Source organism: Chaetodon auriga, chromosome 16 (assembly GCF_051107435.1).
Source record: "Chaetodon auriga isolate fChaAug3 chromosome 16, fChaAug3.hap1, whole genome shotgun sequence".
NCBI lineage: Eukaryota > Metazoa > Chordata > Actinopteri > Chaetodontiformes > Chaetodontidae > Chaetodon > Chaetodon auriga.
Window position 1 is genome coordinate 17078260 of NC_135089.1, and position 22614 is coordinate 17100873.

At 44.8% G+C, this 22614-nt stretch overlaps 1 protein-coding gene across 3 annotated transcripts in view; it reads right to left on the reverse strand.

Annotated features, from left to right (window-relative positions):
• Window positions 1-859: 859 nt before the first annotated feature.
• Window positions 860-22614, reverse strand: part of LOC143333615 (RNA binding protein fox-1 homolog 2-like) — a 44278-nt gene continuing 22523 nt past the window's right edge. For 2 of the 3 annotated variants that reach the window (XM_076751741.1, XM_076751743.1), the window contains 11 exons: window positions 22082-22285; window positions 20813-20986; window positions 20300-20353; window positions 19928-20020; window positions 11134-11221; window positions 10409-10465; window positions 9921-10068; window positions 8744-8786; window positions 6387-6484; window positions 5261-5336; window positions 861-4973 (listed from right to left, as the gene is read on the reverse strand). In XM_076751741.1, coding sequence (XP_076607856.1) covers window positions 4929-4973; window positions 5261-5336; window positions 6387-6484; window positions 8744-8786; window positions 9921-10068; window positions 10409-10465; window positions 11134-11221; window positions 19928-20020; window positions 20300-20353; window positions 20813-20986; window positions 22082-22285 — 1080 coding nt within the window. In that variant the 3' untranslated portion in view covers window positions 861-4928. Of the gene's footprint in view, window positions 4974-5260; window positions 5337-6386; window positions 6485-8743; window positions 8787-9920; window positions 10069-10408; window positions 10466-11133; window positions 11222-19927; window positions 20021-20299; window positions 20354-20812; window positions 20987-22081; window positions 22286-22614 lie in introns of all 3 variants that reach the window. The other variant, XM_076751742.1, reaches the window with a different exon arrangement.

The following is a 22614-nucleotide window of genomic DNA, read 5'->3' on the forward strand; positions in this document are numbered from 1 at the left end:
ACAGCCCAGATTTGTTTGTCATATTCTCAAAGCCCAACCTTTGCATCTCCCACTCACAATCTGTACAGATGGCACACCAAAGGCCAATTACTCTCTCAACCAGATTCAGAGCCATGCCTCCAGGCACCTGCTGCAAACTAGCAGCCCAACCACACAGAGCAGGGGTGCATTGCCACCATATAACCACCAGGGGGCAATGTCTAGGCATAGCCGTTGATCCTAGATTGCTCAGGGAGGATGAGGCGAAACCAGAAGTCTGAAGCGACTACGACACTCAAGAGGAGTGTTTTAGCAATAGCAGCAGGATAATACCATGTAATGTATGATATAACAGTTGAAATTATGTAATCTTGGCATAGACAAGATTTAAACATTGTTTAAATCCAACAACAGTGATCTGTAGTTTCTGATAGATTCACTTTGCGGTGGCCTGCAGTGACTCTGCCATCCACAAAGGTCAATTCCTCACTTCAATAGATGCAATCTTCACACATCCCCCTCTTATCAGACGGCCTTCAATCTATTCTTCCAATTAGCTCGACTTCAATTACTCACAGAGAGCATGCCATCAAATTGGCAATTGGCCTCTTGTGCATTAGAGCAATTATCAGGGATATGAGGTTTCCCGCCACATCCAACCCATTTACGGCCATTAACTCCAGATGCAATTAAAGATTGTTCCAGATTGTTCCCCCTTGGCAGCGATGAGAAAGTTGGAGGTGGCAGAAGAGCTTATCGCACAGTGGATTCGGTCAATGCAACCCAGCCGAGCGGCATTAATCGTGTGCAATTGTTGCCTCCATCATTCATCACGCTGGTTTATTGAGGAGGGAAAGTTTCTGCACAGTCTGAGAAGTGATTCTTGGTTAGCCTGCAGTGCAAAGGTTGCGACTGTTAGTTATTTCATCAAAAAGTTTGGCTTTATCTCCTTTTGGTGCAGGGTTTCGTGCGGTGTAAGGCAGTCTCTCTGCTGACTGGATAACCTCATTCCAGCCAATCACTGGAAAGAAAACGATAAGCTTTTGACAATCAGGGGAAGGAAATATTAGAATGGAGAGCAGCTCCAAAATCAAGAAGCATATCTGGGAGTGTGCTCTATCACCTGCTGATAATCTCCACATATGAGGGCTTTGGTGCACAATGTTAACCTGAGGAATGAGCCCCGGGCACAGGTAAGAAGTATCCAAAGACCAGTTTAAAAACCAAACAGTTTATTTATTATATACATTCAATAATAATGAAGAGAATAAACAGAAGGCAGACACAAAGATGGCAAAATAAAACATTGTGAGAAAATACATGTCAATTATTGAAAAAAAAAAAAAAAATCACTTGGATAAATGAGCTTTTAAGAGCATGTGACATAAAAAAAAATCTACATGCAATTTAAACTCATTTATTAAATCCCTGTACAAAAAAAAAACAACAAACGAAAAACCTCCCACTGGGTTGACTTGAGCACAGTGCAGGGAGTCGGGGGTCAGCGGCTGAGGCTGACTTTTGCTTCTGTGTCATTCCAGCACACCTCTGCAGTGACTCTGCCGCCTTCAGAATAAGATTCACTCGGATCACAAGAGACGGGGAGGAGCAAAAGCCGACGCGCAGGAGTCACCGCAGCCGCACCACAGTCGAGAATGATAACAGCACCTAAACGCCAGCTTTCTGCCAAGTGGATGCGTGAGGTGGACATGTTGCTGAGCGAGCATCTCACGTGGGCAGGTTCATGATAACACTCAGCCTCGAAGCAGGCGACCGCTGCCAGACCACCAGCCTCGCCTCTTGCTTCACAGAACTTAAGGCCGAATTATCTTTTTTTTTTTTTTTATTAAGTTTTATTTTCATTATAAAAGCAAACCACAGGGGTCCAGGCATACCAAATTAAACTTTACGCATCTGATATGACTGGTGATTACCATGAGGACCACAGAGGCACAGAGCACAGATAACCCAGATTACTGAAGCGGACCCGACTCGGCCTCCATAAAGCGACCGTGGGCCGCGTTCCTCTCCCCTCCCCAGCCCCACATTCTCTACTGGACCTCTACCGAGACTCCTCGTCTCTCCTGCCACCTCGCATCACATAACGTCTCTCTCCTCCTGCCATGTAAACACCCCCTCCTCCCCCTCCTCCCTACTCTTCCTCCTCCAGCACTATGATTTGAAATCATGCACAAATGAAAAGATTCTGACCGACACCCTTCCTCTCGCACAAAAGCATGCATAGCAACACTTCTGATAATACTTGCAAGGAATAATAAGACCAAAAAAAAAAAAAAAAAAGAGGTAATGCGCGTCAAAAATACTCATTGGACCTACTGCACACATTTTCACAATCATACAAAACATTATCCCTCCTTGCTCTGTCCGCTCCACCCTGAGCGAGCTGTAGCCCCTGAAAAACCTGTTTAAAAAAAAAGAAAAAGAAAGACAGCAGGGGACGTTGTTATCCTGTCAGCTAATGATGAATGGCTCAGCTTCTCACCTTCACCGCCACACTTCCCTGCACTAACCACCCACGCTTTGTTTCATTGTTCAAAAAGGTGGCCGCTGCTGGGACACAGGGCCCTTTCGACATTGTGTGGACGTTTCCCTCCTTTTTTTTTTTTTTTTTTTTACTCTGCCTGTGATTTGGCTCCACCGGCAAATGCGATTCAAAATATCCTCTCTGTCTTTCTGCATGTCCCTCATGACTCCATCTGTTCTGATTTCCTGTGTCTGCAGCAAACACCTCTGCTTCTACAGCGTGTTTGTTCACTGGAAAAAAAAAAAAAAAAGCCAACAAATTAGCACGTGTGGACTGGATTTGATTGAACAGGGTTGTTTTTGTTTGGTGCAACCTTTTAAATGCGCGTTCTCTTCTTGCAGACGCTGCTTATATGACATTTCCCAGGGTGCTGTTTCGACACTGCACTGAAAAATACAGCTTCAACCCACAAGATTGAAAAAAAAAAGAAAAACATAAAGGCAAAAAAAAACAAAAAACACAAAAATAAGAAATACATCAGGACCAAAAATGTGCTTTCTTCAGAAAATCTTTGGAACAAAAAAGGCAAATAATAGCAATAACAACATAGTGAGAGTATATGGAGAAGTGATACATACAGGACAGAGACTTGGTCTATAAACGGTCTGTCTTCTTATGATGCCTTCAGACAGACCGGTGAGGAGAACTTTAAAACGATTCCGTCTGAACGATCCCAGAGAACATGATGGAGGATTTAAAATGACAAAATGAAGCCTACGGACAGCGGATGTGGTGTCCCGTCACATTAAAAACCATGAATATAAATAGAAAACGCATCAATTCTCATTACTTCAAGACTCCGTTACACGACTGCAATCTCTTTGTTTCACTGTGTTCTAATCTGGGCTGTTCTGTTGGGATCTACTGTTCTGCTGAGCTGAGATCAGACACCGTTTCCACGGCCAGAGCTCGAGCGCAGAGCGGCCCTGCCTGAAGCCTGCAGGCATTAATATCTCAATTGGCCAGGAGGGATTCCCGTTTGGCAGACTGGCAGATGATTAGCTTCCCGTGTGGGCGTTCCCGCTTCAAATCTGCTGTTGTGTTACGTCTAGTTCGTGAGTGTTGGATGGGTGCTTTGTCCATCTGACCCCTTCCTTCACTGCATCGCCGCTACAGCTGGAATGTCTGACGGTTCAGGAGACAGAAAGAAACGAAGCGAGTCCTTTTTTGGAAGAAGCGCTATGAGCGGGTCGAAGGTGAGCCGTGGAGGGGAGGTGCGCTGGATTCTCAAAGTGGACATGCGTAGGGGGTCAGTTTGCAGCTGAGGATCCCATCTTAGTGTTGCAGTTACAGTAATAAAAGGAATATGTGCAGGCCAGCAGTAAGGACAAGTGAATGGTTCTGTCCCTGAAAATACTGGACAGTTTCAATGCGTCCGCATTACATGTCATGACATTTCTATGCAGCGTCTCACCGACGGCAGCGGACAAAAAAAAAGAGGAAAAACTGAGGTAATGCAGAAGAAAACAAAGTCACTTGTTTTTTTTATTCCTTGTCGTTTTCACACTTTGTTTTACTCTTTTTTTTTAAACATTAGTTTTGATTTCTTGTGTTTCCTTTTACACTTAAGGGAAGCTGTAAAATGTAGGAAAATGACAAAAAAAAAAGGAGGGAGAGAGACTTTTCCCATGCTGTGTTGTTTATAGTTTGTAGTTACTGGGACAACAGTGGTTTCTGTCAGTCAGACGCTCCCAAGTTCCCTCCGGCTGAATGCTCAGCGACCCGGCTTCACAAAATAACAACCATTCCTATATCTTCTGTGTTGAGCAGCCCGAGTTTGATTCATGCTTTCGTTATTATACCATGACGCTAAACCAAAGGGACGACTCTGCTGTAATGTAGTGTTGAAAACATTAGTACCGTTCTTTCGTTTATTAACGCTGTGCTGCAGCATCGTTCTGTGCAGGCCAACACTAAAGGAAAACGCAGAGGACACGTGTACTCGGTGCGTGTCTACAGGTCTGATTGGGTCTTACAGGGCAGTGGATATACTTTAAGTTCAGAGGCTTTTAGGAAAAAAAAGGGTTTGTAGTGTGCGGGGTCACACAGGAACAGCTGTCTCTCTCCTTCAGGTCCCGTAGTGTTTCTAAAAAACGTCTGAAACTGTGCCCCCGTAGTTCAAAGCAGCACGCTCCAGCTTTTTATGTGGGAGACACTGGTGGCAGTTTGTCATTGTTTCCATGTCAGCGTCAGACAGGAGAGAACAGAAACAGAGTTTGAGTTGATGATGTGGCAAAAAGACCTCTCTCGCCACAAAAAAAAAAAAAGAAGGAAAGAAAGAAAAACACATGAGTTGTCACTATAGTCCGTCTGCAGGAGAATGGAGGGGAGCTGCTGCCAAACAAAGAGCTTGAAAAAGGGTTTTTGGAGCGATGTGAAATTCCTTGTGGTGTGATTTGTGGTTTTAGTAAGGAGCAAACCTACTGTATCCCGCCCGGTATAAACTGGCCTGAAAGAGACAGAGAGGACAACACGGTCACAGTGGAAGATAGTGTGAGTTCACCTATAAAGAGCAGTCTACACATCGTCACACTACAGGGTCACATGACAATAGCATTCTTGACCCCGGAGTGCACATGTATTTATTCATGAAACCATTTTTCTGCATCTACTTTGTATTCCATTTTCCTCTCGTTAAAAACACTTCTGCACGTCTTCACACGTCCCCCTTTTCAAAACACAACTAATTGATGTTCCACAACGGTTGTTTTGTGGCGTTTGTGTCAGTTTTCTCACCATGGCTCCCACTCCGTAAGCAGCAGCAGCTGGAGCTAAAGCGTGGTAGGGGTCTGTAGTGTACACCCGGCCATAACTAGCAATGGAAACACAACATAGACAAGAAATGAGGATAAAATCATCAAAGGTATCCACAGCTGCTTCAGTATGTGAACTCTTCTTTTTCTCTCCTTTCAGCCCTCTGTCCACACTGGAACAGCCTTTTCTCACCCAAAAACAGGAAATCTTAACATACTGGCTTGGTGTTTCGGTGTGTATGAGAATGCTGAGCACTTGCGGAAGGTTGATGTAAGCTGCCGACAGTGAGGGTCAGAGGCCGTGTGGCAGAAACGTTGAGGAGGACTTTCTGTCTCCTCAAACACTGTCTGTAATTAATCATTTTAAATGGCGACATAGTCAATCGCACACAGCTACGCTCATTAACCTGAAATGATGTCACTTTGTCATTGTGACCATAAAATAATGATTTGGTCAGCTGAGCTGTCAGCCCTTCCTTGACGGTCTTACTGTAGGAAGAGGCCTCACAAACATTACAAAGAACTCCTGTGTTGTTGTACTCAGCGCGCCTTTAACGCAAACACGAACTTTGTGTATTGACCTAACTCCACATTGCACCTTTAAGACGGGTTTGCTCTTTGTTGTCGTCACAATGGTTTTGTGCGTTCTTGCATACAACTGGCACAAAAAGCTGCTCCATTTACAGAAGACGCTGCTTTCAGCGAATGGTCAGATTTCATATGGTTTCATATATCCCATTCATTCAGAATGTGTAATCATTGTGTCACATTGATTAGGCTCCCTGACCAGGCTGTCTGTACACTCCAGCTGATCCTCTAAGACACAAGATTACATAATCATGGTCAAAGACTTGCTGCTTTCACTATGAGCTGATCCATCCATTAGTGCTGTGTTACTGAGCATAAATGTCCCATATGAATTCATCCTGTGGCCTTGGACTCCTCCATAGATTCTCCTCAGCCAGCTGCCTCCACTCCGTGCTGAAGCTGACTTCATACACCACAGTCCATCTTTCCAGTCTGCTTCTCAGCACCTCTGTTGTACACTGAGGCGTGTGTGTGTGTGTGTGTGTGTCTGTTCGTTAATGTGTGCCCTGGGTTGATCTCACCTGTCGCTGTAGGCGGCAGCTGCGGCGGTTGCTCCGGTTACAGCCGCAGGCTGAGCGTAGCGATAGGCAGCGGCAGCGGCAGCAGCAGGGTAGCCTCCCTAAAGACACACACACACACACACACACGTACACACACACAACAGGACTAAGTTGCATGTCTCTGAGGAAGGAGACACCTGGGCTAAGGTGTGTAAATGACTGGGTGGGGGGAGGGGGCATATAGAGATGGAATATACTGGCATTTCATTCTAAAAAATATATACACAAATATTCACGACCGCCTTACAAAATCTACCTTTTTTGAATAAATTCTGTCGATACTGCAACAAGAGTACTGTATATTTTTACTGTATGTGATATTTGATACACACTTCAGGGTCAAACTAGAAAATATAAAATCTATTTATTTTGGGAATTCTTTTGATTCCCTCATATTCAGTAAAAAAAGAACCTTTTCCTAATATTTAAACTAACATTTCCCTACATAGACCATATGTACGTAAGCCAAAACCTGATTATCACACATATATACATTGAGCAGTGAAATCCAGTCTGTCAGTATATTGCATTTCTGTATGGGGACAGGAGGAGGTGGTGTGGTGTTGGATGTGGGACAAGAGTGCTTTATCAGTGAGACAGAGAGAGGAAATTGGACTGTCGAGGTTGAGTTAGATTGTATTATTACCACTACAGGAGAGGGGGAGGTAACAAACAATGGGAGACAAAATGTTCGCACAGTTGAGGCCATATAGAGACCTCACTGTCTCCTCGGGACAGAAGACTCAAGTAATGAACGGATACGACAAGAGAACGCCAACAGCTTGAGGACACTGAAGGTTACTACAGTCAGAAGTTCAAGTGGAGACACACTTATGAAAAACCTGCATTGGTTTATTATTATTATTTGTGTTCTTTCGCATGGATTCAGGAGACAGAAAAAAAAAGGGAGGAAGACGGGGGGGAAAGTCGCACACACAGACACACCCACGCAAGCCTACACTGACTAAACATCATCTCCTCGCACTGAGACTGCATGCACCACCCAAATTAAAAGTTCAACACAACACCACTGCACTTGGACCTGATCAGAGCAGAGCACAGCAAAGCACGACAGAAACACCCGCCGGCATTCTCCGAGACGCCTGCAGGACACGGAGCAGAGGCGGAAGGGGTTGAAAAACGGGGGGGGGGGGGGGGGGTTGTTAGGGCGGAGAGAGCAAGGCCTTCTGGGTGAGTGGAGGGAAAAGGAGCAGTAATACAGAACGTCCGCATGCAGCAGCTGATCAGCACATGCTTCGATAATCATCCTGGGAGGGGTCGGGGTGGTTAATTCAGGAAGAGACCATGTTCTCAACTTGAAGGAGTATCTCACATCCCAGGCTAACACTGACTGGCAGCCTCCAATGGTGCAAGAAATCAAGAGTTTAGCATAAACCGACATGGTTGCATCCAAATTGAAAATATATTTCACAAATATGTTTGTGAGATGTTGGCGTTTTGTCTTTTTTGTTGCCAAGAGTACAAACTAAGGATGGGAGCTAGCCGAGCGGACAAAAGAGACCAGGTTCTCTTTTGAACAAACTGGTAGGAAAAAAAATATACATTCAGTACAATTTAGTAGTTTAGTAAACAAACAAACAAACAAAGCCCTTCCCCACAATCGGAAAAAGTGCACATTTCAGTGAGTTAGTAGAAAAATAACGAAAAAATTCAAAGCAGTGGTGATTTTTGGTTTTAAACAACTAAAAGAAAACATGTTCCAGATCAGATCGGAAGATGGTTCATAAGATCAGAGGAGGTAGTACAGTAAAACAATGCACACTGTGGGTTTGGTGTTGAGTTGACCCTACCTGAGGCAATCTGGGACTAAGGACTGAGTCCTGAAACACTAGTCTATAGAGAGAACAGAAACAACCGTTGTCAACCTGGATACACACACACACACGCGCACACACTCTTGTTCATACGCGCAAACACTCGTACACTGACGCACGCTCCCACACACGCCCACAGAGCGGCCCTTATAGCGGTGTCATTTAGATTTTTATTTGATTTTTAAATCAATGTGACCAATTTTGACCCAAGCTGTGTTCAACCTGTATACTGAGGGATACAAACACTAATCCTGAGGCAAAAAAACAGCGTTTATCATGGACACTGTGTACACTTGTCACAAGCGCTGCATTGTGTTCCTAATCGGTTCTTCATTCTGGACTCATTCACCTTTATGCAGGCAGCTCTGTGCAGCGCATGACTGGACGCAACATGCAGAATCACCCCCAGAGGAAAAAGAGCAGGAGAAAGCCGTGAGGGGAGAGGGAGAGAGGGTGTGTTGGGTGGGAGGTGAATTTACTTACATATAAGTCTGCAGCTCCGTAAAACCCATCCTGATACACCACACTGAGAGAAGAAGAAGAAGAAGAAGAGGAAGAAGGAGGGAGCGAGACGAGAGAGAGAGAGAGAGGGGGAGAAGAGCAGTGGGGTGTAGTGGAGGGGGGTGCAGACGGAGTGGTGCACAGTCCCAAAACCAGAGTGGATGAACGTCACAACACAGCAAAATATCAAAGAGGGAGGAGGAGGAGAGAGAGAGAGAGAGAGAGAGAGAGAGAGAGAGAGAAAGTAGTTATTTCACACCCATGCAGCATGCAGAGAAAATACAACTTCCATTTAAGCTCCACAACTGAAACAAAAAACATTAAACAATAGACTCTCGGGGCTAATAGATAAAGGTAATTGAACTGAAATGAGACCATAAACTGCTATTGTTCCCCAGCTACAAGAACAGCAGGGCAGTAAAGGTTTCTTTGAATTGAGAGGTGTAGCTTTTTCGGTGGAGCAGATATGGAGAGGGTATTTCCTGCAGCCCCCAATTTCATCTTGTTTAGCTTCATTTGAGCGTCATCGCAGTAAGCAGCCGCGGGGCCATTAACCAATCAATTCTGCTTTGATCTCAATATCCTAGCAGTCACAACCCCATTAGCCAATCATCACAGCACAGCAACGACATGCACAGTAACACATACTGAGGAGACATAAAACACATCACAGTAAACGTGAATAATTTGGAGCAAATCTGTGTGCAGGCTGACTGCGTCTGCATAATGACTGCGTGTGTGTGTGCGTGTGTTTATTCAAATCTGCTGATGGCGGTAGCTGTGTGTTTATTCAAATGAACCTTCAGTGGTGCAATCCCATCAGTGCGTCATACTCGGCTGAATGGCTTGTGAACTAACTGACAATGTGCCAGTTGGACTGCTGAAGAGAGTGAAGTGTGAATAATGTTTGGGCATGGGGACTGTATGAGCACAGCTGTGTTAAACAGAGACCTGGTCAAACAGAATTTGGAAAATGATTTGGAAAACGGCATGTGTGAGGTGTTCCTCAATAGATTTACTCGGCACTGAACAAAACGATTGATCTTGATCTTTTTGTATTTCTGAAATGTGTTATATAAAAGGCATACAGCAGATCTGGGACAGCTACAAAGCATGTGACGTCAACAGCTCCCCTTTATAAGCGACACGTCTTTCTCACCCAGGGTAGGCAGGGATGGCAGGCTGAGGCACGGCAGCCCGCACTGCGCTGTAGACGGGCCGGCCTCGGCCCCTGAGGTGGGCGCCGCGAAACGCCGCTGCTGCTGTAGTGGCTGCTGCTGCTGCAGAAGGGTAGGGAAACCCTGGGACTGGAGGAGGAGGAAGAGGGTAAAGGAGAGAAAGACAGAGAGACAGCAGAGGATTTAGGGAGGAAAGATAACGACGTAGGCAGGAAAAGGACAAGGTGGAAAAAGGGGGGGGGGGGGGGGGGACAGGCAGGCCAGGATGAATTAAGGAGGAAGCAAAGAGCAAAGAGAGAATAATCTAACTGTAGCCTTGAGGGCTTGATATTAATAAAAGTGTCAGTGAGGAGAAATGCTAGGCAAGCAGTGCATTAATATAAATTTAAGATTGGAATATGAGTAAAATTTAAAGTAAGCTGCAGAGACAGATATTAGTGTGGGTAAGGGGGACAGAGAGTGGCCTTACCTGCGTAGAGCTCAGGTCCGTACACGGCCCCCACCATGGGACTCAATTTCCACCCCGCTGATAGTCACACACAGAGGAAGGGGCAAGTCATTAATATGGGCAGTTCACATATGATCCTATACTGTAAGCACCGCAGAGGAGGATTCTTTAAAAAGTGAGTGCGATGGCCGCTCGTGTTGAGGCTGTCCGACAGAACGCTATCTTGTTTTCATAAGACAGATTCCTTCTGCAAGACTAACTCCAAACTACATTAAGAGCTACGATAACAGAAGAACAAACAGCTGTGCTGCTGAGTTCTTACCACATTAATCAACAGGATTACCAAGTTATCACATCGTGTTTTATTCATATTTTACACACAGTTGTATTTTAAGCCTCCATTTTTAGCATTTATTAGCAGTATAGAAACATTGAATAGACGTTTCTAACACACCATAAAGTAGTTCTAAGCAATAGAGTCAAACACAGCTGTCGAGCTGAACGTGAGCTCAATTCTAAAGACGACTGACATCATGGCTGGTGGGTGGGAGCAAAAATAAAATAAACTGCATGGAATTAGTTTGCCGCTGGCTTTACATAATGTGGTCTGCAGCGAGGGAACACGGTGGCCTTACTGTGTGTCTCACCCTGCCCACGTCTGTGTCTCCCATGTACATGTACCTACGCTGTTTGGCTTATTAGGTGGGCCACGGTTTGCTGTTAGTGTGTGTCACTGTGGTTGTTACCATAAGGCAGTGTGCTGAGAGCCTCTCCGTTAGGGTAGGGGCTGACCATTTTCTTGTTAGTCATCACCCTGGCGGTGGCGTTATTCACCTGAGGACGGAGGAGCAGATGGTCAAAGGCGCAGACACAACAACTCAATACAGGAAACTAAAGTACAACAACAGACTCAAACACAAGGCCAAGGCTGATACACTGGATGTGGTTTGTTTTAGTGTTTTTTAACGGTAAACTACATTTGACATGTTTGCTGTTACGTGCTGGTATTATGCTTGCCTCCATTTTTAGGAATACTGGTGCATCTGGGCTGTTGCATAACCTTGTCTTTATCGTGAAAATGCACAACTTGACGCGCAAAAGCCAGCTTAAAGATAGCTGCCGGATGCCATAACATCCTGTCAGGGGATTATTTTCTGGTAAAGAATTTGGTTTCTTTCCGTTGGTGTCATGTGTAAAATACTGTACACGCTTTTCTAAACTCTGCAGAATGAGAAAAAAGATAAATGGAACCAAATCAGCTGGTGAATTTTACTCCTGCCGTGGCCGCTAACTGCTGGTGTACATGCTTGTATGGAGAAGCAGGTGAGGACTGTTAGGGGGGATTTTTAGTCGTCATGCATTTAAAGAGAGTGGCCCAGTCGAGATTTTGGTGATTCAGAGAGGGGAGATATAAGGGCTGCTATAGGTGACACTGGTTATGCTGTCGCTGTGACTACACATGAAGGAGAGGGCAGCAGCACGGCGCAAGACACTGAGCTCTACTTTTTGGCATGTGCAGGTGAAAGTATTGTGGATCTGTCTCTTTTTTTTAGGCGCGTGTGCATGTTCTGAGCATGCAGGCTGACATTTCAGACTAATGCTTAGGCTTTCAATCCAAGATGGCTCATAATCTCCTCTCTCAGCTTCAAAGGCTCACACTCCGGTCCCTTGATCTATCCTCATCTGCCTTTGATGGGCTTTAAGAGAGGGAGACTGTGGCTCTCTGTAATAACCCACACTGTCCGAGTGCGCTGCCGAAGCTCTGCAACTGACTGGTGTGGTGAGCTAAAGATTAATGACCTTTTGGCTCGATGAGGGAAGAGTGTGTGTGTGCGTGTGAGACAAAGACGGAGAGAGACCGAGAGACTGGGGAATGAGAGTGCTTGTGTGCACATACACGTTTGCAGTCCCATTTAGAAGACCATTAAGGCCGAGACTGCCGCTCGCACTGCCTCTCTCAGTGAGTCATGTTCTTTATCTGCCGAGCTTCATTCAAATGGAAATGAGGTTTACCTCATTTTTCCCTCATTGTAAATGACAAGGTCAGTGGCAAATGATTCAATTAGCCTAGCCTGGCTAGCTAGGTGACGCAACAGTCCGTGGGTGTCTGAGCAGGCACATTTTGTATGTAAATCGGCTTAATGAATCAAATTAACGTCAACATATTTTTGTATCACTTGTAAGAAGTTTGTCTCGACGTGTGTGAAGTTTTATGTTGAGGATAATGAGGTTTGTCTAAAGGTGTGTGTGTGTGTGTGTGTGTGTGTGTGTGTGGAGAATATACACCTGTGATTGCGTCATGTGCAATTAATGAACTTGGGCTGACAGGAAAACATGCAAATCAACAGAATATGGAAAGCAGATCTCAAAGTGTTAACGATTAATAAAACATTCAGCCTGTCTCATCCCACTTTTGCCCTCCCTGAACAATAAACCCGGACAAAATGAAGTCACATTTCCATATGAAACCAAACTTGTGGGGTTTACATACCTAAAAAGAAATACGTAAAAAAAAAAAAAAAGTAATACAAGGGAGAGAAAGAGGGGGTGCAAAAACATTTGTTTGACAAAATTAATAATCATATAACACAGAAATTACACGCAGCCAAATATGGGCGCATCACATGACCAAGAGTGAGTAACAAACCGAAAAAAGTAAAAAATTCAGCCAATCAGCAAGCGTCGGATGCAGCATAGAGACCAATCAAAACAATCGCAGCACTCCCACATCGAACACATACGAGACAAAGATGGGACAGATACGTTAAGAGGAAGGGATGCAGGTGAGAAGTGAAGAGACAGAGCCAGTCCATATACAAACACAGGGGAACGTAAAGATGGAGTGAAGAGAAAGAGAAAAAAAAAAAGGAAGAAAGTTTCCATGAGCAACACACGCACACAAAAAAAGAAACCAATAACAATTACTGTTGAAAACAAAACATATATCCCAAGGTGCATCATTCAAATAAAGCAATTAGATTTGGTGACCATTCTCCTGAAAATCTCATTATATGTGGTGGGTTGAGAAACAGAGCACCAAAAGGATGGAGGAAAGAGAGAGAGAGAGAGAGAGAGAGAGAGAGAGAGAGAAAGAGAGAGAGAGAGAGAGAGAGAGAGAGAGAGAGCAATCCTCATTCCCAAAAAAGGAGAGAAATAAAATAAACATGAGACACTATGCCAGGCATTAGAACTGTGTGTCACAAACTAAGACCAGTACACTACGACTACTACTACAACTACAACTACTGGTACACAGTCAGTACACAGACAATCCACTACAAGAAAACCAAACCAAAAGAGAAAAACAAAATGGCAGCATAAGAGAGACCCAAAAAAAGTAAGGTAAACCCCATATCTGTTCAGAAATGCATATGGTTACACAACACCGGCTGATTTGATAAGTGACCACATCCGCAGCAATGTGGCTTCTAAACATTTTTTTTTTTTTCATTTTTACATAAATTAGCAAGTGATCTCAAATGAAACGGATCCAGTTTAATCTTAAGTGGTGCAGCAGGAGAAGACAATGCCAGGCTGTCTGCAACAAGGCGAGTCAGGCTGCCGGCTCGCCACATGTTGGACATTTCTATGTAAGTTCAAAGCCTGGACAAACTCCTCGCCTCAACCTGTGACGTCTTAACACTACGGTACAACCCCGATGACAAAACAGTTTGGACGCTGTGTAAAACATAATAACACAGAATGGCATCATTTGCTAATCCCTTTGGAAATGTACTCAAGAGTACAAAAACGATGTCCTTCCTGTTTGACATTCGTTGATTTTGTAAATATCTAATTATTCTGAATTGGATGCAGCAACTGAAGACTGGGAAAGATGTGGAACGCTCCAAAAACACCTGTTTGGAACATTCCACAGGTAAACAGGTTGATTGGTAACAGGTGATAGTATCATGATTGGGTTTGAAAGGGGCATCCTGGAAAGACTCAGTCGATCACAAGCGAGGATGGAGAGAGGTTCACCACTTTGAGAACACATGATTGGGTAAAGGATGTTACTCCGTGGACTCAGGAACACTTTGGAAATCTGTTGTTGTTGGTAAACACAGTTCGTCTATAAATGACTGTATTCTGTTTTTATTTACATTTTAAACAGCGTCCCAACTTTTTTGGAATCAGGGTTCTAAAAGCAGGCTAGTCAATAATAAAACAAAGAAATTCAAGACCAGAGCAGCGTTATTTGCTCTGCAGACTGGGGTGGGGGTGGGGGTGGGGGTGGGGTGGTCTGCATTCACTCAAAGCAATCATAGGCAGCAACAGGGAGCAAAGCTTCATATCATTTCTGTTCATTTTTTGTTTTATTAATCAAGAAAATGAATACTATACACATTGAGTCCAATGGAGAATTAATCAGATGGGTTGTGGACAGCCGTGTCATTGCATAGAGAAGGTGATCACATTCGGTCATTCCCAGTGAGGTGTTAATGATGGTGGGGGGACGGGCATGTGGGGAAAGATATTACTGTTAAAAGATCCAATCTGTTGAAAGAGACTGTGTCTGTGTGTGTGTGTGTGTGTGTGTGTGTGTGTGTGTGTGTGCCTGTGATACTGTGTTGTGCACTGTAACATTACATAACAGCAACAGCTTTCTAGGGCATTACACTGCATGGCTCTGTCACATTAAACTCACTGTGATAAGCACCAATGCAAAGACTAATATCTACACACTACTGCATCAAATGCCCATTTCAGGGGTGGGGTGGGAGGGGGATCAGTTCAGTGATAGATGTTTGTACACAACTTACCGTTGCCGTAGAAACAGCGAGTGGTTACCGTGGAGACTGACAACAACACACAGAAGTCGTCAGGGAAACAGAAAAAATATAATAAATGAAGGAACAAATAATCCTCGCAACAAAAAAACCTAAATGCTCCCCCCTTGCTTTCCCCATGTGAAGTAAAAACCTGACAGCATCAGTGTTACAGCTCAGAGGAGAAGAGAAAGAGGAAGGAGAGGGAAAGAGGATGCGAGCTCTCGATGCTTAACAGAGCTCTGAGCATCGCTACAACAATCAGAAGGTATTCGGTGCTCGAGAGGACAAAAGAGATGGCAAAGGAGAATGGAGACATGGGACAACCTAGTCTTTACCCCCAAAAACTGAATGCACAGCACAGGACTGAAATGCAGCGAATGGGAACACTTCCAAGGGAAAGTCAGAAGCGCAGATACAAATGCAAACCACCCTCCTTCTTAAGAGCAGGACAGTAAAGGTTGGTTAAATGCTGTCTGGGTCTATTACAGTCAAAAGGACGAGTGGAGGTATTTTGGTTAGATTTTGCAAGAAATGACTCATTCCTGTGTGCTAAAGTTAGGCCACAAGAGAAGAGTGTGTGTTTGGAAACTGGTCTTGGGCACAGTGGCTAAAATTTCCTGTTTCACCAGTCACCACAAAAAAATAAACCTACTGAAGGCTGTATGATGGCAAAACAATACAAACAAGATGACGATGGATGGAAACAAAAGAAGGCAGACAGAGACAATGTCGGAAAGGAAAATCAACGTTAGACAAACAGCTATAGGTTATTTTCAAATGAAACACAAACTGAGAGAAAGACAAACTCGACTGGCAGCGAGAGAGTGAAGAGACAAGAAAGAGAGAGGATGGAGCCGACACACACAGAGAGAGCGAGGGTTGGAAAGAGGAAAGTGCAAACTCTCTTTCCCCTTTTCTTTCAACCTTTTCTCCATTTTCACTCACGTACGAACCAAACACACACGGATACTCGCACAGTTCATTCGTTAATCTCCTCTGAGGCAAGTCATGCAGTAACAGAAAGTTCAGATAACAAAACAGGATTGGTCAAATCCAAAGCTGGGGGAGGGGGGGAGGGGGGGAGGGGGGGTGGGGTGTGGGGTGTGTTCCATCTATGAAACTGGGACACAAGGAGCTGGCAAGCCTTCACCTCAGGCCATCACCCGTCCAACAACTCACAATCAAGTTCTTCCCAATTTGACCTCGTGCAGTAGAAATAATGCTCCCGGGTAGAATCATGCAAAAAGGTTCGTAATGTTTATGGAAATGACTGATTTAAGGTCCAGGCCAAAGTGAGCTGGAGGCCATCTGTGTCCCATTGAGGAGTGTGTATGGTGGCAGCGCTGGCTGGTGAGAGAGTGCATGGTCAGGCATGCAGAACCACGGGCACAACTTCTTCTCATCCTCTCCACACATCCATGCAGTGATGATGACACTTTTTACTCCACAGCTTCCCCCTCCCTCCTCTGCATGCAGAGCTGCACCCTTTGTGACACACACACACCTTGGTTTTCTGCGCCGCCGCATTCAAATGTCTGACTAAAACTCTGCGCCGCGGAGGAGCCGTCACTTCCCCGAACACTCCAGCCACACAGATCAAGCACACCACCTCGGAGCGGGAGTTAGTAAATGGGAGTCTGCAGGGTTCGGCGTGGTCTCTGTGGCCGACCGCGTGGTCGCGTGCGCGCTGTCTGCAGCCGCTGACGTGTACAAATCGCCGCACTTTTGTCCTTGCTATATATCCCTCCAACAGTGTAGTTCACACTGTGGATACATCTGCAGCAGGCAGAGCAGACAGCTGCACAGTGGGGTGACATATGTATAACAAGGGAAACCTGCAGACTCTTTTGTACAATACTGATTGGTGCTGATTCCATAAAAAAACCTGAATTTCTGCAGTCTCTTCATTTTGTCTTGCATTCCCAGAGACGGAATAATGTTTTTATATAATAGCCAGCATACATCTTGACCTTCAAACTGTCTCCTATTGAGAAATGGAATTATTGAAAGGGTGTTTCCTAGACATAACAGTATTGTTCTGTGTGACTACCAGCTGGTCAGAGCTATTGGTCACACACAGCTGGACGTGATCATCACTGACACACCTAGCTGGCACAACCGTGTACGCGATCATTTCCTGGATTAAGGTTTGCGGCTGCACAAATGAGACCATGCGAGGACCCTAATGCACTTGCCGCACTGCCTGTAATTGCAGAATAAGAATGAAATATGTGACTGCACACATGTGACTAAATGGTCAGGGGAGATTTTCTATCATTAGAAAGATGCCATGAGTGAGTAAGGACTGATTAACCCTTCATGTTGGAGCATACGCACAGAGACAGCCATGAGGGGGTGGAGATGCACTGAGGTGTGTATGCTTTTGAGTGCATACAGTAATAAGATACACACTGTCACACCTATATATAGGCCTGTAGGACTCTATATATAGAATGAATGGTGATGAGATGGGATCACAGTGAAGCAGGGAGAGACAAAGTGAATTGTAGTTGGGCCACTTACATGGATACATTGGAAGCGCACAGGAAATTGACTTCTTCAAAGCGCAGAGTTTTATTCCAGACAAAGACAAGTACAGTTTAACTTTTAGCACAACAATTCTCTTTCTGTTTCATATGGACTACATACATGCACACTATGGACAGCTAAGCTATGAGAAGAACTACTAACCAACTCCCATTGGCATGCACCAAGAATAAGAAATGTCAGCACTCCACGTAAGTACAGCACATCTTCTTAAATCATTCAATCAAAACTTACTCTGGAAACTAAGCTATTTCAGCCTTTTTTTTGGAGCAGGACTATGAAGCACCCAGGTGCAAGTGAACAAGTAAGTCAACAGTCCCATCACCAAAACTAATTCAACAAAGAGCCATACAGAAAAAACATGCAAGAAAAAACATCAAGCTGTCTGCAGCACTGCCTCAGTTAGGCTACATTACTTCCATAGTAAAATACCAACCATGCACACGTAGGCTACATCGAGCTAACTCATGCCAGTGGATAGCAGTGAACTGCAGAGTCAGACACAATAATAGTTAAAGATTGATGTATAACCATGGTATAAGGCCTATATTTCAGAGTTTCTGAATTATTATTCAAATCTAGGATTACGAAAGTTATCTGTCTGCCACCTTCATCTCTGGAAACATAGTTCAACAAACTCTGAAATGATATGACCAATTAAAGCAAGAGTAACACAGCAACGTCTGCGAGAAAGGAGAGCTGCCAGAGAGCATTGCCTCAAATAGAAATGTCCGGCCCTTTCTCCTCAGTTGAAAGAATGTATAAACATAAATCCACGGTTTGTCCTGCACCAGCCTTTTGTCTCTTCAAGCCCATGCACCATAAACAGGCAGAAAGAGACACACTCCACGCACTTCCCGTTGCTGGCCCACCATGCAGCTGATACATGATTCGCTTCAGCCCAACACCACTACAAGTACAACAGAATACATGCAAAGTGACGACTGAAAACGAAGACAAACCGCTCGCTGATTAATACTGATAACATGCAAAACTTGGGAAGAAAAACAGATAATCAGGTTAAGGCAATGCCAGGGACAACACAGTTTGCTGACTGAACACAAGGGGTAAGACTGATGCAGGTAAATTGACTCCATCAGTATCCGTTCAGCTTGCTGATTGACTGAAGGTGGAGGTGTGCGGAGGGAGTATGTTGTACCAGTGGATGCAGGTGGCTCTCTTTCATTCTCCACCACACTGCAGCAGAACTGAGAGTATAGAACTGAAAAAGGGTCCGGCCAGCCTCATCCATCATGCAGGAGCTGACTCGCACGCACCCGCACCCACACCCACACCCACACCCACACACACACACACACACACATCAAAAGTAAATCACCACAGTAAGCCCATGCAGAAATCCTGGCTTACAATGGAGCGGGTCACGAGATCCAATATGGACAACTGGTTGATTGAAACCCCCAATGACATAAAGAAGAAAAAACAGCTTTCAAAAAATCAGCACATGCTTCAGCTGAAAAAAAAAAAAGAATTAAATCAAAGTAAACAACCTGAACGCACACAGACTTCACATACATAAAAACTCAAGAGCACAGATCTTTGGGAAGAACCCAGACGTCCATAAAGTGAACATGCGTCAGTGCTGCTATGATTCCCAGCATGCTGCTGTTGCACCAGGAGCCATAAGCTTGTCACAACCACTTAGCCGCAGCACCGGGAGAGGGGAACACAGAAGGATTTCTAACTCTAGGGAGGAAAATAAGAGCATCTGACAGCAATCTGCCATGCATCATCCGTTCACTGCGTTCCTCTCGTGCCCTCCGGTGCCGACTACACAAACATCATTCCAATTGTTGCAGGAAAAGTTGTAACATCAGTGTGGCTACAAGTTGCGCGTCAGTGAGGGAGGGAAAAAAAATAGGTGAAGAGGCAACAGCTTAATGTGAAAAAAAAAAGAAGAAAAAAAAATTGCTGCAGAGAAGTACCCAGCATGCCTTATGTAGTGTTCTTGCACCCCCAATCATTCCCACCACAAAAACAGAAAAACAACAAAAGAAAGGAGGAAAGAAGTCTTTTCAAATTCCAAAATGAAAAACACGTTGCAGAAGACCAGGGAGTGGGATACCAGTGGGCTGCATCAGAGCATAACACTAAAGGGAGGATGGGAGCTAGCTAGCAGTCAGTGATCAAGCAGAATTACGATGGGAGTACAGAGAGAATACAGAAGAGGAGAAGGGGAAGGGGGGGTGAGGGGAATTACCTCAATCTTACGACCTTCCACCAATGTGCCGTGGAGCTTTTCTCTGGCTTTCTCTGCGTCTGCGCTGGTCTCAAATGTCACAAAGCCAAAGCCCTGTGGTACACGGCAGAGGTTAAAGAGGTTGGCGGCAAGTGAGGGACACGTCGCAAGGGATTGAGCAGAGGGAGAGAGAAGCCTTAGACCTCTGCGTGCACTCTGACATTGTTTAATAGATAATTGGAGTTTTATAATAATGTCTCCCCACGTGGCGTGCTGATACGTCACAAAGTGTCACATTTACAGAGAAATGTCTTATAAAGTGTGAATTGCTGTCGACAGTGGGGGGGAACTGCAGTGTGCTCTGACAGAATCAAATGTCTGCTGTGTACTCACCTTTGAGCCTCTCTCATTGAAAATAATCTCTACATCCAGAATCTTTCCAAATTGCTGCAAATAAATTTGAGGGAAGAAATTAGCAAACACATATAAGCAAAGAAAGCAGTAAATGACATCTTTGAGTTGCCTCAGGATCCTTGGCTTGGTCTTTCAGGACAGCATGGCTGCAGAGTCAGTGAGTCAGACACTAGGTGTCACTATTGTACAAAAGACCTCATCCTACATTCAGCGTTCTTCTTTCCGTCCCATCGCCTTGAACTCTGCTCTGTCCCCTTTTTTCCCTCTCACTTCGTCACTCATGCTAACACACTGACACACATAGCAGACAAATGCCCCCTCAAGCACCAACAGAACACTCTTGAGTGTCTTTCTTTTGTGTTGGTGTGACTCTTTTGTCGGTCTCTAAATCCCACCCCTGGTGAACTGGCCCCACCGCGGAGGACCCCGGGTGTCTAGGCTGATTTATTGATCCCGTTAAAAATGAGGCCCACAGCATTCCCAGCTTCTTACCCCGAACATCTGTCTGAGGTCAGGGTCCCGGAAGCGGAAGGGGATGTTTGAGACGTGGAGGCGTTTGGGGGTCCCTTTGGCCTCTGAGGGGTCTCCCACAGAGCCTCCTGCTCCTGAGCCTCCTGTGCCACACTGCACACCCACCTCCCCCGGGGATGTCTCCTCCACCTTTCCCTGTGGAGGGAGAGAAAAGAAGAACAGGTGAGGACTGTGAGAGAGGGGGATGTCAAGCTAATGAAGTGGCTTATGATAATTATTTTAGCAAATTAAAGCTCTGCTGCCTCTCTTCTTTTAAATTTTGGGAACAACACACACACCCGAGGAAAGCTATTTATGTACAAGTCTTGATATTATCATGAAATTATAATTACAGTCTCAGCAGTATCTCACAAGAAATATAATTCTTGTATGTCTGTTTAAAAACAAGCCTACAACCATCAGCGATGCTTTGAGCTAAATGCTAACAACAGATCGCTAGCATGTAGATGTTTGGTAGGTATAGTGTTTACCTTTATCTCCATCTTAGTTTCGCTTGTTACCATGCCAACATTTACTCATTAGCAGTTAACATGAAGTCCAAATGAGGCTATGGGACTGTCGTTACTTCTCTAGTTATTTACAAAAACCAGTACTAGACAAAATTGTGGCCTGATGATGGCGCTGTTTGGAAAGTGAAGGGATCGCCTAAGTTGTTGCAATTCATCACCAAACTACATGGCAATACATTGAAAGTATATATATAAACGCAAAAAAAAATCCATCTGATTCTGACACCAGAGGAAAATCAGAGAATAGCCAGGTCCATTTAGGTTCATCCTCTGGGAAACATGAATGTCTGTGCAAGATTTAAAGGTAATGCATCAGACAGCTATTCAGAAATGTCACCATAAAACAAAAAAAAAAGGTCCTGATGGTGGAAGCTGATGTAAAGCCAACGTGACCACCAAAGTCATGAGGATTCATCGTCTGGGGACCATGAATGTTTGTACAACAGCTCATGTCAATCCATCCAGCAGTCTGTGAGATATTTCCATCTGGACCAACGTGGTGGACGACCTAAGACTTAAGACTGTTTTCAGTAGCGTAGCACTGCAACTTCAATATTCTTTAATAAAAATAATATATCAAATATGACAAAAACAGAAGGGGGAAGATGTTTTTACCTCTCCAACACCACTGAATACCTCTACGACAAACTACAATAACTAAATATCCCAAACCTAGACGACTAACCCATTACGGCAGGCTTTATAAACACAGGGTGCTTACGCTGTTGTTGGTGGTGGTGGTAGCGGTGGTGGCTCCGTTAGCACCAACCCCTACCTCTGCTGTGCCTTGGCCCCCAGCGCCAAACATGGCCCCAGGGCCGAACTCCGTCCCTGGTAGCCCGTTTTGAGGAGGGGGTGGAGGGGGGAACGCTGAAAAGGGTGGGGCCACCAATCCCTCCTGTCCTCCTGTCGAATCCTGAGAGCCCTGCAGCGGCGGGGAAGGAAGGAAGGGAGAGGAAAGAACAGAATACGTAGTCAGTAAGCCTGTAAGCAAAGGCTGCAGCGTCCTGATGGAGGTAGAATGAAGGGGTTAAAATCCTGCCTATTAAATTTCACTCTCCCTCTCTCCTTCTCCACTCCCCCGATCCCTCCCTGCTATCCTCTCCCCCCTCCCCTCTACCTCCATATCTCTGACAGGCATGTGTTTTCAGTCAGCCGACCATGAAATATTTACTGCAAACACATCTATTATTAAGAGTCAGAAAATTCGATACACGGTTTGAGATACACGCATGCTTATGGGATGGATGGACA